General features: G+C 23.6%; 5 protein-coding genes across 7 annotated transcripts; 2 read left to right on the forward strand and 3 right to left on the reverse strand.

Moving 5' to 3' along the window:
• The first annotated feature begins 1,440 nt into the window (after positions 1-1,440).
• LOC410223 (phosducin-like protein) lies at positions 1,441-2,827 on the forward strand. Its single transcript, XM_393706.7, has 3 exons — positions 1,441-2,000; positions 2,081-2,495; positions 2,568-2,827. The coding sequence occupies exons 1-3, from the start codon at positions 1,794-1,796 to the stop codon at positions 2,798-2,800; spliced, it is 855 nt and encodes a 284-aa protein (XP_393706.3). The 5' UTR covers positions 1,441-1,793; the 3' UTR covers positions 2,801-2,827.
• Positions 2,828-3,071: 244 nt separating this feature from the next.
• On the reverse strand, positions 3,072-4,523 carry LOC724457. Its single transcript, XM_001120319.5, has 3 exons — positions 4,344-4,523; positions 3,767-4,244; positions 3,072-3,663 (listed from the first exon to the last, which is right to left on the reverse strand). The coding sequence occupies exons 1-3, from the start codon at positions 4,375-4,377 to the stop codon at positions 3,141-3,143; spliced, it is 1,035 nt and encodes a 344-aa protein (XP_001120319.3). The 5' UTR covers positions 4,378-4,523; the 3' UTR covers positions 3,072-3,140.
• Positions 4,524-4,764: 241 nt separating this feature from the next.
• On the forward strand, positions 4,765-7,554 carry LOC409191 (SUMO-activating enzyme subunit 2). Of its 2 annotated transcripts, none has more exons than XM_006564485.3 (8): positions 4,765-4,962; positions 5,190-5,344; positions 5,428-5,715; positions 5,812-5,879; positions 5,964-6,182; positions 6,243-6,515; positions 6,587-7,173; positions 7,248-7,554. In XM_006564485.3, exons 1-8 carry the CDS (start codon positions 4,819-4,821, stop codon positions 7,527-7,529), a joined length of 2,016 nt encoding a protein of 671 aa, XP_006564548.1. In that variant the 5' UTR covers positions 4,765-4,818; the 3' UTR covers positions 7,530-7,554. The 2 variants fall into 2 exon arrangements, with proteins under 2 accessions (XP_006564548.1, XP_392715.4); XM_392715.7 differs by having other exon boundaries at positions 4,767-4,962; positions 6,258-6,515.
• A 171-nt stretch (positions 7,555-7,725) lies between these two features.
• LOC100576099 (carbohydrate sulfotransferase 11-like) lies at positions 7,726-9,670 on the reverse strand. Of its 2 annotated transcripts, XM_006564486.3 has the most exons (5): positions 9,085-9,670; positions 8,802-8,998; positions 8,621-8,740; positions 8,408-8,551; positions 7,726-8,325 (listed from the first exon to the last, which is right to left on the reverse strand). In XM_006564486.3, the coding sequence occupies exons 1-5, from the start codon at positions 9,331-9,333 to the stop codon at positions 7,938-7,940; spliced, it is 1,098 nt and encodes a 365-aa protein (XP_006564549.1). In that variant the 5' UTR covers positions 9,334-9,670; the 3' UTR covers positions 7,726-7,937. The 2 variants fall into 2 exon arrangements, with proteins under 2 accessions (XP_006564549.1, XP_026299007.1); XM_026443222.1 differs by lacking the exon at positions 8,621-8,740.
• A 620-nt stretch (positions 9,671-10,290) lies between these two features.
• Positions 10,291-13,727, reverse strand: LOC411754 (YTH domain-containing protein 1). Its single transcript, XM_395221.7, has 7 exons — positions 13,597-13,727; positions 13,268-13,512; positions 11,886-12,369; positions 11,525-11,741; positions 11,234-11,438; positions 10,879-11,155; positions 10,291-10,807 (listed from the first exon to the last, which is right to left on the reverse strand). Exons 3-7 carry the CDS (start codon positions 12,227-12,229, stop codon positions 10,477-10,479), a joined length of 1,374 nt encoding a protein of 457 aa, XP_395221.4. The 5' UTR covers positions 12,230-12,369; positions 13,268-13,512; positions 13,597-13,727; the 3' UTR covers positions 10,291-10,476.
• Positions 13,728-13,885: the final 158 nt, after the last annotated feature.

The raw sequence follows: 13,885 nt of genomic DNA on the forward strand, positions 1-13,885 counted from the left end.
CTTCGATATATATTATTTGGATTCATTTGTGCAAAGTTGGCAATACATAACCAACACTACTATCGCAGCTCGATTAGACTACACGTTTCCTGATTGATCAGTGTTTTCTGTTAATAATTTATTAGTTGTAATAAAAGTTTTTCAAAGAAAAATAAAAGAAAAATACTATTTAAAATTATTTTAGAAATGTCCAATTAATCGATATTATTCTCACATTTTTCAGACACTTTATATAATAATTTCGTGCCACCATTGTTGATACACATTTTTGAACAAGTCAAGTACATACGAAAGAAATAAAATTATTTTTCATTAGAAATATTTTCTTAAAATAATTTTTATAGAATATATAACTATTAGTATATAAATAATTAATATATATATTATCTATTAATATATAGATAATTTATATATAGCTATCACACAAAAATGTAAAACGAAAGATTAGAAAAGTTTAACGAAAAAAAAAAAATTTCCATTTTTTCAACAATTAATGACTACTAAAGTTAATTCTCGATGCAATATTTATATTATATTATTGCTTTAATCGCGTTTAAAGATAAATATAAGTATCGTATTACGAAATTTCCCGACCCTCACGATTGATTACAAATGATCTGCTGGGGTTCTGATTTATCATTGACCTCCAATAAATTATCACTAGTGAGAATTAAAAAATATAATCTTCTGTCAATATTATGCGAATTGTTTAAATAATTGGCATTCATTAGATTGTACCACTATTAACACAAACAACTTTATATTGTATAAAGTAATATAATTTAATTTAAAGAAATCGGAAATATTTTAGTTTAATCACTAAAGTGCTATTTTCAAGAGGAGAAACATACTTTTTAATTATTAGTTTTGAATTAATTCACTATCACTTATTAATCACTTATTAAATAAAAAATTTACTTTAAATTTGCGTTTAAAATTACATTTAAAATAAAAAAGATATCGTATGCATTTACAATTTTCATATTTTTTTTTTCTTTTGATTTTTCATAATATAAAAATCTTTAAAATTTAAAGTAGCAATTTAATTTATTTTATTGTATGTCTTAATAAAAATAATCAGAAAAAATCAACTTAACTTTTAATTAATTAATTTTATTTTTTTCTTCCTACGTAAGAGTTTTTAATTTAGTTATTAATTTAAATGTTATGTTTTTCAATCTTGTGAAAACTGGACACTGAACATCAAAACTATATCTAACTTGGAACTATTTGATAATAAAGAGATGAAACTAATCGTCAAATTATATATATAGTATCTCCATCTATTGGTATTTTATAAATGGTACATGCATGCCAGTAACTATAACTACAGATGTTATCTAATATGAAACAAATAAATCCAATCATCAGATGATATACATGTTCCATCTATCGGCTTGTTGTCGTATTAAAATGTATAAGCTAGTAAATTATTACTTCTTATATATTTACGATATATTCGTAAGTTGATTAGAACTATTGATATTTTGTGCTATTTAGTTGTTGTACATTTTAACTTCTTATAAAACTTAATATCTTTATAAAATCTTAATAATATAACTTCGTATTATCTATATAATATGTGTGAAATTTGCACGTAATGTTAGGTAAATTTGATACAATATTTCTCTGGATAGTATTTTAATATTGTTTACATAAAGTGCTTTTACTTTTATTGTCCAATAAATAATTTTATATTATAAATATTCTAAGGATAAGAAACGTAATTATATTCAAAATACATATTCAATAAAACAAATAGTGCAAACTATTTCCAAATAGTATAATTAAATATGTCAACATTGGAAAATAAGATTTTAGGCGAAAAATTACATTATTATTGTAGTAGTTCTAGTGAAGATGAAGAAAATGATTCTGCAGATTCTGATAAAGAAACAGAGGATGAAAAATATCCACAAATAATTACAGATTCTATAGAACCATCATTTTCAGAATGGGATGGTACTTCTAGTAACACAGGACCAAAGGGTGTTATAAAAGTAAAATTAAGATTGCAATATTTAATATAAATTTTTAGTCAATATACATTTTACTTAATATATTTTAATTTTATCTCAAGGATTGGCAACGATACAAACAGTTGCAAGCAGAAAAAAGAGATGAACAAGACAAAGAAAGAATTAAATTAATAAAAAAATTGAGTTTAACGTGTCGTAGTTCTTTAGATGAAGAAAAAGAAAAAATCATGCAAACTGATCCTGATCTTGCTGAATTATTAACTGATGAATTTCTTTTAGAATATCAAAAACAAAGAATGAAAGAAATGCTTGCAAAAACTGAGAAACTTCGTTTTGGCAGAATAATTAATTTAGAAACTGCGGATCAATTTTTAGAAGCAGTTGACAATGAAGAAAAATCAATAACAATTATTGTTCATATTTATGAAAATAATATTCCTGGCTGTGAAGCTATGAATGGATCTCTAATATCTGTTGCAGACGATTATCCCTATGTAAAATTTTGTAAAATTTTAGGTTTGATCTCAAAATATTTTTTTTTCTTTTATATCATTTAAATTTAAATTATATACAATATTTTTGTTATAGGTTCAGTAGCTGGACTCAGTAAACATTTTAAAAAAGAAGGAGTTCCAGCTTTATTAGTTTATAAAGCTGGTCAAATAATAGGTAATTTTGTTCATATAACAGATTATTTAGGAGAAGATTTTTATGCCTCTGATGTTGAAACCTTTTTAATTGAACATGGAATGCTTACTGATAAAAATTGTATACCTGTCATAACTATACAAGATAAACATACATTATCAGATAGTGAATAAATAAAATAAATATATGTTTTTAAATAATTTAATATATCCTTCCTATTGATTCCTGATATAATTTTAAAATTATTAATAATTCTTATTTATTTCTAAAAAATTTATTTAATTTTAATAATATAACTTATTACTTACTGTATAATGTTATTATATAATATAATAGAAATGAAAATGAAGATATTTTTTATGAATGGAAATATTTATATGAATTCATATATATATATATATATATATATATATATATATATATAAAAATATTTATTTTAGTATAAGATTTATTATATTTATTCTAATATAATATTAAATATAAATTTTCATATAAATATATTTAAAAATTCGTTTATTTCTGAACTAGTAAATTAATTTGTTTTTGTTTCTTAATAGCTTTACAAAAATGTAAATAAGTTTTTAAAATTTCATCATATTCTGTATTCTCTAATTCTTCATATTGTTTTTTTAAATTTTCTTTTTCTTTAATTTCATTCATTATTGTAAATATTTTTTTATCTAAAAATGTATTCAGTGCTTTGTATGCATCAATTGTTATTGGAGTTTCCTTGTACATTTTTATAAGACATGACAACTTAAGTATCTTTGCTTGTATTTCTGCAACTTGTGTTTGCAACAATACATGTTCTGCTTTTTCTAAATAAATTTGACTTACATTTTTGTATTTCAATTCATTCCATTCATTCATTAAAGTTTTACATTTTATAATATCGGTTTCATATTGAGCACACAATTCTTCAATTTTATCTTTCCATTGGAATATTTGTATTTCATGTGGTTCAAATATTTTTTTATATATATTAATATCAGTTGATCTTAGAATTTCTTTCATGTTTCCTCCTAATTGTTCATATCTAAAATATATATCAAATATAAAATATAAAATAAAATTATTTTATATTTTTTATTTAATTTTTTTTTTTAATGAAATAAATTTTAAATTTATTATAACATTACCTTAATATAAATTCATGTATTTTTTCTCGTAACAATGTTTCCACATAACATTTAGTATCTAACATTTCTTCATAACTAAGATCATATTTTGGTAAATCAGTGATTCCCAAAATGCTCAATTCTTCTTGCATATTTTTTGAAGTAGATGGTAAATGCATATATTTATTAAGTTCATGAATCAAAAGTAAACCTTTTAATTTATCAACAACATTATCAGATAATATTTCTTTTATATTTAACGATGTTTCTTTTATACATTCTAAAATTAATTTGCTTTTTATATGTTCTGCTATGTTGTCTTCACAAGAAGTAAGACATTTTATAGTTTTTTCTAAATGATTAAATCCTTGATTTGTCATATTCCTACTTGTATTGTAAGATAAACTACATTGTTGTTCAAATAAGTTTTGCATTGAATCTATTCTACCAAATATTCGACTACAATTCGTGCGAGAAATTCGTGAAATACTTTGTATATCTAAAAATAAATAAATTTAATTAATATTTATTTATATTTACATTATATTTTAATTATTAAAATATTTTTTAACTCAAAAGTTATAATCAATTTATATACCTGAAATCTGACTTAAATCACTGAAACTATTCATATTGTCGATAATGAATACTGCTTTAATGACAATTTAATAAAACTGTTTTTTATAGTTTTTTCAAATTCAAACCGATCAAGAATCAAAGTATTTAAGAAGGATATATACTTCTATTTTTATAAATTCCCTAGACATTGCTATTTTATTAAGAAATTTTTTATAAAGATCATGCAATATTAAAATATACATTTATTTTTATTTATTAATATTTAATAATTTTAATATAATTCTAATTTATTATAATTATGTATAAATATGAAATAAATATATATATATATATATATATATATATATGCAAATAAGAAAAATTATGAACTGATTGGTTAAAAGCACTAAGGAAACGGTATAGGATAGGTAAAAGTATATTAGTAAAAGTATATTATATAGTACATTTATAGTCGTAAACGGTGTTAGTGTATATTGTCGTGTTTAACCTAAAAAATGGCGGCCAACATTAACGGAGTTTTTACTGAAAATTTACAAAATGCAATACTTCAAAGTAAAGTATTAATTGTGGGTGCTGGTGGAATTGGATGTGAGATATTAAAAAATCTTGTTATGACAGGATTCACTAATATTGAAATAGTATGTACATCAACATTTATTAAAAAATCTTAATAATTTTCTAACCTATATATTTTTCTCTCTTTTAATGGTATTCATTGTTATCATTACAAATTTTGAAACCGGTATTTATATTATTATAATTATGTATAATAGAATATATAATATTATAATATTATGGTTTTATAACAAAAAGCATTTAAGATTAAATCATTTTTGTCATAAGATTGTTCATTCATGATTTTCAGATTGATTTAGATACAATTGATGTTAGTAATTTAAATAGACAATTTTTATTTCAAAAAAAACATGTGGGAAAATCAAAAGCAGATGTTGCAAGAGAAACAGCATTAACATTTAATCCTGATACAAAAATAGTTCATTATCATGACAGTATTACAACGTAAATATTCTTATATAGTTATGTATATTAATAAATAGTTTTAAAATAATATTTTATAATAAAGTATAAATCTTTATTTACAGTTCTGATTATGGAGTATCATTTTTTAAAAAATTTACTTTAGTTATGAATGCTCTTGATAATAGAACAGCTAGAAATCATGTAAATAGAATGTGTTTAGCAGCAGATGTACCATTAATTGAATCTGGTACAGCTGGTTATGAAGGTCAAGTAGAACTTATAAAAAAAGGATTAAGTCAATGTTATGAATGCACACCAAAAGCTGCACAAAAAACTTTTCCAGGTTGTACAATTCGTAATACACCTAGTGAACCAATTCATTGCATAGTATGGGCAAAACATTTATTCAAGTAAGTTTATAAATTAATTTTTGTCTTAAAAAATATATATATATAAATGTATAAATATAATATATAAAAATATTATTTAAATTTTTAAATTTTTAGTCAATTATTTGGTGAAGAAGATCCTGATCAAGATGTTTCTCCAGATACTGCTGACCCGGAAGCAGCAGGTAAGGATAATAATAATTTTAAAAAATTTTTAAAATAATATTAAAAAATATATACATAATATATATAAAAATGATGTATTATAGATTCTGCAGGTCAAAATGCATTAAATTCAAAATCAAATGAAAAAGGAAATGTTGATAGAACATCAACTAAAATTTGGGCACAATCATGTAATTATGATCCAGAAAAATTATTTACAAAATTATTTCATGATGATATAAAATATTTACTAAGTATGGATAATTTATGGAAGAAAAGAAGACCACCTATTCCTTTAAATTGGAAAGAATTACCAGATGGAGGTTTGTAGAATAATTGTTTTAAACTTATGTTTTATTAAAAATAATTATATTTTCTTAAAGTTTTTCATAATACAGTACCAGGTTGCAGTAAAGAAATTAATGAACCTGGTTTAAAAGATCAGCAACGATGGAGTATTTCTAAATGTGGAAAAATATTTGCTGAATCAATCAAAAGTTTAAGCAATACTTTAAAAGTTTCACAAGAAAAATCATCAAATAATCATTTGATTTGGGATAAAGATGATCCAAGTTCAATGGATTTTGTTGCTGCATGTGCCAATATAAGAGCTTACATTTTTGGTATACCTCAAAAAACAAAGTTTGATATAAAATGTAAGAAAATAATCATTATATTCTGAAAACAAAAAAATTGTAAGTTTTTTAACTTTATTTATATTTTATAGCAATGGCAGGAAATATAATTCCTGCAATCGCAACTACAAACGCAATAGTTGCTGGCTTAGTTGTTCTTCATGCATTCCGCATTCTTGAAAATAATTTAAAAGCATGTAGATCTGTATATTTGCGTTCGAAAATGAATCATCGTAATCAGTTATTAGTACCAGAGAAAAATGTTAATCCACCAAATCCAAAATGTTATGTATGTGCACCTATGCCAGAAGTTATACTAGCAATAGATACATCTAAAACAACAATTAAAGAATTACTTGAAATAGTATTAAAAAGTAGATTGAACATGATTGCACCAGATGTTATGATAGATGGTACTGGTTCTGTTGTTATTAGTAGTGAAGAAGGAGAAACTGAAGAAAATAATGATAAACTCTTAGAAGAATTAGGAATTAAAGATGGTACCATTCTTAAGGTTGATGATTTTCAACAGAATTATTCATTGACTATAACCATAATTTATAGAGAACGTCCAAGTTTAAAAGGTGATAGTCCTGATTTTCTCATCTTAGCTGATGAAAAAGATCTCAAACCTAAAGAAGACAATGATTTAATAAAACCATCTACTTCAAATGGCCAGGTAATTAAAATAATATATAAATGTGTTAATGTTCACGAATTTAAATATGTATATAAATTAAAAATTTTATTCAGGTGGAGTCATCTAAAGAAAATGTAATGATTGTTGAAACTGAAACCGTTTCATTGGATACAGTAAAGAAACGTAAAACTAATTCTCTTGAAGAAATTGTGTCTCCAAAAAAAAGAAAAATGGAAGTTCATAATGTAGATGATGATATTTCTATTATTGAAAATGATATAACTAATGATGCTGGTAATACAAAATCAAACATTAAAATACATAAAAATTCAGAAGATGATGATTGTTTAATTGTGCATGATGATAATATGCAAACAACTACAACTTCGCAGTAAATAAATTAAATATAAATTGATCAAATTGTTTCAAAGTTAAATTTTCTAAAATTAATATACTGATCAATAAAATTTATATAAGAAATATATATTTGTACAAAAAAAATACATATGTACCAATTCTAGAAGCAGTTTCATTTTATGTTTAAAATTTTCATATAATTTTATTAATGCTATATAAAAACATTTTTGTTCGTAATAAGTTCATAGTGTACTTGACTAGAACAAAAAACATATGTATAATATTAATCTTATCTAAATAAAACGTATTTTTATTTTTACAAATATTTATAAAAATACGATATTATGTTTATAGTATGCCATTTTATATATTATAGTTATGGTATACATTTTTATACAAAAACGAATAAATACATTTTTCTTACTACAAAATATTATTTTATTTGATTAAAATTTTTCATATTTTTTATATGCACAATTTATATATTGATTAACATTATAATTATACATTTCGAAATCAATTTTGTATTTTTCATATAATTTCAAAACTATATCTTGTGTTAAATTTGCAAAATATTTACATGTAGTATCGAAGTTTGTATATCCACCTCGTGTTTCCTCTAACTTGGGAAAATATACTTTATTTTTATCCAAACCAAATTTAGAAAAAATATAATTTATTTGTCCATATGTATAATCATCTAACTTTAAAACGAAATTATATCGTATATTACATATAGCGCAATGTTTATAATATTGAATCCAATGAACATCTTCTTCAGAACTTTGTAAAAGCCATTCCAAAAATTCTTTAAAAGTTGGTATTATTTTTAATCTTCACAGAAATGAAATATATATTAAAAAACTATTATTAACGAAACAAAACATTTTTATTATTATATACATAATCATTATACCTTTTATCAGATGTAAATACTCTTTCTCGAAAATTACCAGTTGTCGTATTCGAATGAAACAATTCAGGTCTAGTAAAACGAAATATTTTTTCTGTATAAATCCAAGCTTGTGCAGTATATTTTGTATTATCTGCTATTCGATCTCTAAAAGTTGAAAAAAATCATTTCATTCAATAATTTAAATATATATTGAAATATTGAAAAATAATATACCTATATGATGATACAAGTCTTTGAAAAGGATGTCGTACCACAAGAAGTTTGAATATTTTTGTGTTATTTAATATAAGTTGTAATTCATTTGATGTTTGTGGTATCAGAATGTCAATTTGTCTATGAATAATTTATAAGTTGTAATAATAATCATATCAAAAAATTAATAAGATGTAATTACCTATAATAATTTCGTGTGGGTAGACGATTTTTTAAATCTGTAAATAATTTTGTGAAACTTGTTGAAGCTACTTTTCGAATCCAACAATACATTACTTTATGTTCAGAATTATATAAAAAATGTTTTCTTATTAAAGGAGTTTTTAAATTATATTTCATACATACATTTGAAATTTGTTGCAACATTGTTGCACTTTCCTATTTAAGAAAAGATCGATATTGTTTACATATAATTTACATTATATATTTTACATTTAAATAATGTAATATAATGATTTACTTACTTGCAAATTAATTGATTCTCCTTTCATTTCATCATATTCTAAAAGTTCTATCTCTAAATTAATTGGTTTTATAACAGATTGAGAAATTAAAGAACATTTTTGCTTTGTTTGATTATACTTTGCAAAAAACAATGAACTTGAATATTGTGTTAAATAAGAATTCTGTTTTAATCTTAATAAAATAACATAAATTATAATGTATAAAATAACACATAATATGCATTTTACAAATTGAATTTTAAGTGACATGATTAAAACTGAAATATATATTCTAAATTAACTATCGAGATTAAACATCCGCCTGTATGAACGGAATGAAAGATAAATTTTATCTCTTAGTTTCATAATTTCCTAATTTCCTATAATGATGAGAAAGAAAATGGAATATTATATTTATAAAAAAGGTAAAAGAAACAAAATCAATTTACTTTTTTAAATCTTTACTACGAAATAACGCCAAAAATGTATTATATAAATCAGTGACTTGTATTCGCAGTTAGGCTGTTTCTGTAACTAATAATAATATTTTAACAATTATATAAATTTAAGTGATCTATATTGTTAGTTGTGAAAATATTTTTTTTAATGATTATTTTTATAAATTTTTTTATGTGAAAAGATTGTGGATGATATTAAGTAAATTATTTATTTCTATTATTTTGCAGTATTATAAAAGTAAATTTTTATCGATTTAGGCAGTGATCTTGTCAAAATGTTATAATTGTATGAAAATGTTATATTTGATTATGAAAATTCATTCTATTAATGCAAAAACAAATATTATATAATTAGATTGATTCACAATTCAAAATTTTTTATTTACAAAATACTCAAATATCAATACATGTAAAAATTATAAAAATAATACTTAAATTGAAATTAGAAATAATAAAAAAAAATTAGAAAATAAATGAAGTATATTAATCAAAGAATATTGTATTTTTTATAAGTTACTTTTCACTAATAAATGCATATAATAGATTTCGATGAATTGTGAATCAATTTTATAATTTCAATTTTATCATATATTGTTTTTCAATTACAAACATATAATAACAGAAAAATAATTATATTAATTTTACAATTTCATTAATTTTAATACGAATCATTTGACACTTCTTAATATATCATTTCATAAAAAATGATACTATTTTTTCAATTCTATTAAAAATTATATGTTATATCTAAATATATATGTATGTATATAATTAAAATTTCAAATTATTTTTGTTTGAATTATTAATAATCGGTTAAACATTATTAATCATAAATGTAACGATACATAATTATAAATGTCACGATACCTCGAAAGCCCGTACAATATGTGCATGAATGAAAAGTGAAAGAATAAGTGAATGAAGATATTAAGATTAATGAAAATTTTAAAATTTTTTATCTACGATCTCTATATCGATGATGGTGATCACGGGAGGATCGATGATCACTATGACGACTATGTCGACTTGCTGTTCTCCACAAAAATTCATCTACACTTCTTTCATAGCTACGTTTTTCAAGAGCAGAAGCCGCTGCGCTGTAGTCAGGTGGTAATGGTAAACCATCATAATATCTAGGTGGTGGTGGTGGTGGAGGTAAAGAATCATATGGATGTGGTGCAGCATAAGGAGGTAAAGGAGGCAATTGATGTTGCATAGTACGCATATAATCTGCAACATATGCTTCAGCTGCTGCAGCCACACCTAATCCTGGACTACCATATCCTCTATAAATTGTATAATTATTAAAAATAATATATTTAATTCAAAATAATTGTATATCAAAACACATACGTACTTAGAATAAGGAGAATCACTTCTATTAAACCAAGTAGCATATCGATGATGATGATGATCTCTTGATCCTCTATGCTCATTACCAGTTAAATGAGATCCTCTAGCTAATGAAGCTAAACGAGATCGTGAAGTTAAAAAAAGTCTACGACCTCTACCACCTCTCGAACGTAAAAATCTAGGACTACTATTAACAGGCCTATTATCACGATATGAACGAGACTTCGTAATATGTTTTGCTGCTTCCTTAGATTTTCTCAAAATTGGTGTCATTTCAATTCCTAAAAGATTTATTATAAATTATAAAAAATATACTTTCTTTTATTTATAAGAAAAACTATACATATATTTTAATTTACCTTCATCTTCTGGAAATAATCTACATAATTCTTCTGCAACTCTTGGTTCAATTTCTTGGCCATCACGTCCGATTTTTACTTGTTTACCATCATTCCATGGATTATATAAATGTAATGTAGCCGTAAATGGTAATTCTTTTCTACATATCCAATCAACTTTAAATACACCACCCAAAGCTTTTGCAGACAATCCAGGTGGTAATACCTAAAAATTTATATATACTTCTTTTCTAATAATATATAAAATAAATATCCTTAATGGAAAATATATATTTAATTAAATATACAAACCCAAGAAATTGGTGCTCCATCTCTCCTAGATTCTGTACTTAATCTTGCAAAACCAGCAAACTTTCCTGATTCTTTTACAGAAAATATAAGCAGAACATTCCTTGATTCTCTATAAGCTTGATTTAAATTAGCTTCATTTTGTGGTAATGTACTCCATACTCCTTTAGCTTTTGATAATGTAACATTTTCAGCATTGTTTGATTTGATGATGAAAAATCTGATAAAAAAAACTTTAAGACATGTTCCTGGTATTTATATTATTGTACTTATCTAAACATTTATATTTAAGATAATGCTAATTCACATTAATTTTATATATATGAAATAAAAAAAAAATATTATATTTTAAAAAGTAGCCAACCTTGCATCCCTAAATAAGTAATTTAATTTTGTAGCATAATCATAGCTCTTAGTAATTCCTTTGCTTTCTTTAGATCTTGCACGTTTTGTTTCAGGACTAGAAGACTTAGAATCTCTGGATCTAGCACGTTTTCCTCTGTTCTTACGATTGCGTTTATTATCTCCACGAGAAGATTTTGTGGAAACAGAGCTTATACTTGGTTGACTAGAATCAGAATTTGAACTGCTAGATGAAACTTCACTACGTGTATCATAAGTTTCATCTGCAGCAATTTTTAATTCATCCACTATATCATTTTCGCCGCAGCTCAGATTTAAGTTGTCCCCATCTGTATTATTGTCCATATTTTCACTTTTTATTTGATCACTTTCACTATTGCTCAAATGTATGTTGTCATTTGTCCCGTCATCCAGGCTTTGTACTTCTGGATTTTTCGGGTTTTCTTGTATGAAGCCAATGCAGTTCTGGTGCCTTTAAACTTTTTCTGAAACGCAAATATAAAAAAGTTCTTACTAGATGGATATCCAGTATGCAATAATATTTGTCCAAGAACAATATCATATTTGAATGGATCTTGTAGATTTTATGATAATTATGTAGGAAATAATGTAGTAACATTTTTAGTATATGAGAAGAAAAGTTCAGAAGATTGCACATGAAATCCGATTTAAAGTCACTGTGATAAAAGATTAAAAAGTCCATTTATCAAAAACTTTGATATTAAAATTGTCCTTATGCAGTTTAATTAAAACATTTATAAGTTTCATAAAAGTTTTCAATATATATCTACTATCACTGCAAGACTTCAAATATTTCTTGCTTCAAATAGATATAAATTATGCCTAATACTCCTAAAGTTTTTGTTTCGCTAGAAACAATGTTTATGAAAGAAAAAGTTCCTCTTTTTAACAATTCACGAGCATATATGTCCATATACAAGTTAAAAATAAATATGTTTTATATTTAAAGTTGTAGAAATTTTTTTTTCTTTAATTTAAGAATATAGTAACACAATTCTTGTTGCTCTATTAGAACACAAGTATTTTTTTCAAACTTTGTATATAAAAGTTTATTATAAGTAAATAGTCTTGCTAAAATATATTTTTTTATAGCCTATTTAATATAAAAAGGCGAGGAGTCTTCGAGTTTTCTGTATTTCAAATAATAACACATCATGCTCGTTTGACGTCTCTATGCAGTCTTTTAAAACGCGAAGGCTATGCCTAGAAAAGTTCGTTGTAAATTTTATTAATAGCAACATCAGCACCACAAAACATATTCAAAACCATCATTTTCGCCATTGATTTTATTAAAGAAGTTCATATTTTGCAAACATAAGTCTTTGATGTTATAAACCCTTTACGCAGCTCGTACACACTTACGTGCACACTCGTTCTTCACTTAACACACTTCGCACCTCACGCAAGAATGCTCAAAGATTACTATATGTATTTAACATTTATTTCTGTTATTTCTCTGCACGATGTACACAGCAGACTTTCCACAAGGGATTGTGCTTTTTTTTCCTTAAAAACACAATATCCAATTATTTCCTCACGGATGAATAAACCATGGCGACCATTATATGACGTGTACGTTATGATCGATAGAAAGAATTAGTCGAAAACTAAAATAGAATTTTAATTAACTTTGAGAAATATTATTTTTATTATTTTTTTATTTCCAAAATTGTATTTATTTATTAACTTACATATCTGATATAAAAATATTTTTTCTTACATATACAAATTAATAAGATTTTGTATAGCGATAATATCAAGTTCTTACATATACATACATACGTATTTTTTTAGATATATAGTATTTTTAATTTATTATTGAAATTTATTATTATCGAAATTTGTATTTATATATTATTGTTTAGCATTGATACAATACATTTAAATATTAAATTATAAATATAAAAAACATAGAAAAGATAAAATATTTTTCTTTGTATAAAATCTCTTAAAATTAAAATCCCTAGTATTTATGGTCGC

Source organism: Apis mellifera, linkage group LG10 (genome assembly GCF_003254395.2).
Source record: "Apis mellifera strain DH4 linkage group LG10, Amel_HAv3.1, whole genome shotgun sequence".
NCBI lineage: Eukaryota > Metazoa > Arthropoda > Insecta > Hymenoptera > Apidae > Apis > Apis mellifera.

What these genes read in the sequence shown, in the direction of transcription:
- LOC410223 (XM_393706.7), top strand. Translation starts at nt 1,794, where the DNA reads ATGTCAACATTGGAAAATAAGATTTTAGGCGAAAAATTACATTATTAT. An exon ending in GACCAAAGGGTGTTATAAAA is followed by an intron (nt 2,001 to 2,080) that starts GTAAAATTAAGA and finishes TTTTATCTCAAG; the next exon opens with GATTGGCAACGATACAAACA. An exon ending in AAAATTTTGTAAAATTTTAG is followed by an intron (nt 2,496 to 2,567) that starts GTTTGATCTCAA and finishes TTTTTGTTATAG; the next exon opens with GTTCAGTAGCTGGACTCAGT.
- LOC724457 (XM_001120319.5), bottom strand. Translation starts at nt 4,377, where the DNA reads ATGAATAGTTTCAGTGATTTAAGTCAGATTTCAG. An exon ending in TGATTTAAGTCAGATTTCAG is followed by an intron (nt 4,245 to 4,343) that starts GTATATAAATTG and finishes ATTTATTTTTAG; the next exon opens with ATATACAAAGTATTTCACGA. An exon ending in ATACATGAATTTATATTAAG is followed by an intron (nt 3,664 to 3,766) that starts GTAATGTTATAA and finishes TATATATTTTAG; the next exon opens with ATATGAACAATTAGGAGGAA.
- LOC409191 (XM_006564485.3), top strand. Translation starts at nt 4,819, where the DNA reads ATGGCGGCCAACATTAACGGAGTTTTTACTGAAAATTTACAAAATGCA. An exon ending in TGGGCAAAACATTTATTCAA is followed by an intron (nt 5,716 to 5,811) that starts GTAAGTTTATAA and finishes TTAAATTTTTAG; the next exon opens with TCAATTATTTGGTGAAGAAG. An exon ending in TGCTGACCCGGAAGCAGCAG is followed by an intron (nt 5,880 to 5,963) that starts GTAAGGATAATA and finishes GATGTATTATAG; the next exon opens with ATTCTGCAGGTCAAAATGCA.
- LOC100576099 (XM_006564486.3), bottom strand. Translation starts at nt 9,333, where the DNA reads ATGTCACTTAAAATTCAATTTGTAAAATGCATATTATGTGTTATTTTA. An exon ending in AGACTTGTATCATCATATAG is followed by an intron (nt 8,552 to 8,620) that starts GTATATTATTTT and finishes TTCAACTTTTAG; the next exon opens with AGATCGAATAGCAGATAATA. An exon ending in GTATTTACATCTGATAAAAG is followed by an intron (nt 8,326 to 8,407) that starts GTATAATGATTA and finishes ATTTCTGTGAAG; the next exon opens with ATTAAAAATAATACCAACTT.
- LOC411754 (XM_395221.7), bottom strand. Translation starts at nt 12,229, where the DNA reads ATGGACAATAATACAGATGGGGACAACTTAAATCTGAGCTGCGGCGAA. An exon ending in TACTTATTTAGGGATGCAAG is followed by an intron (nt 11,742 to 11,885) that starts GTTGGCTACTTT and finishes TTTTTTTATCAG; the next exon opens with ATTTTTCATCATCAAATCAA. An exon ending in ATTATTTCCAGAAGATGAAG is followed by an intron (nt 11,156 to 11,233) that starts GTAAATTAAAAT and finishes TAAATCTTTTAG; the next exon opens with GAATTGAAATGACACCAATT.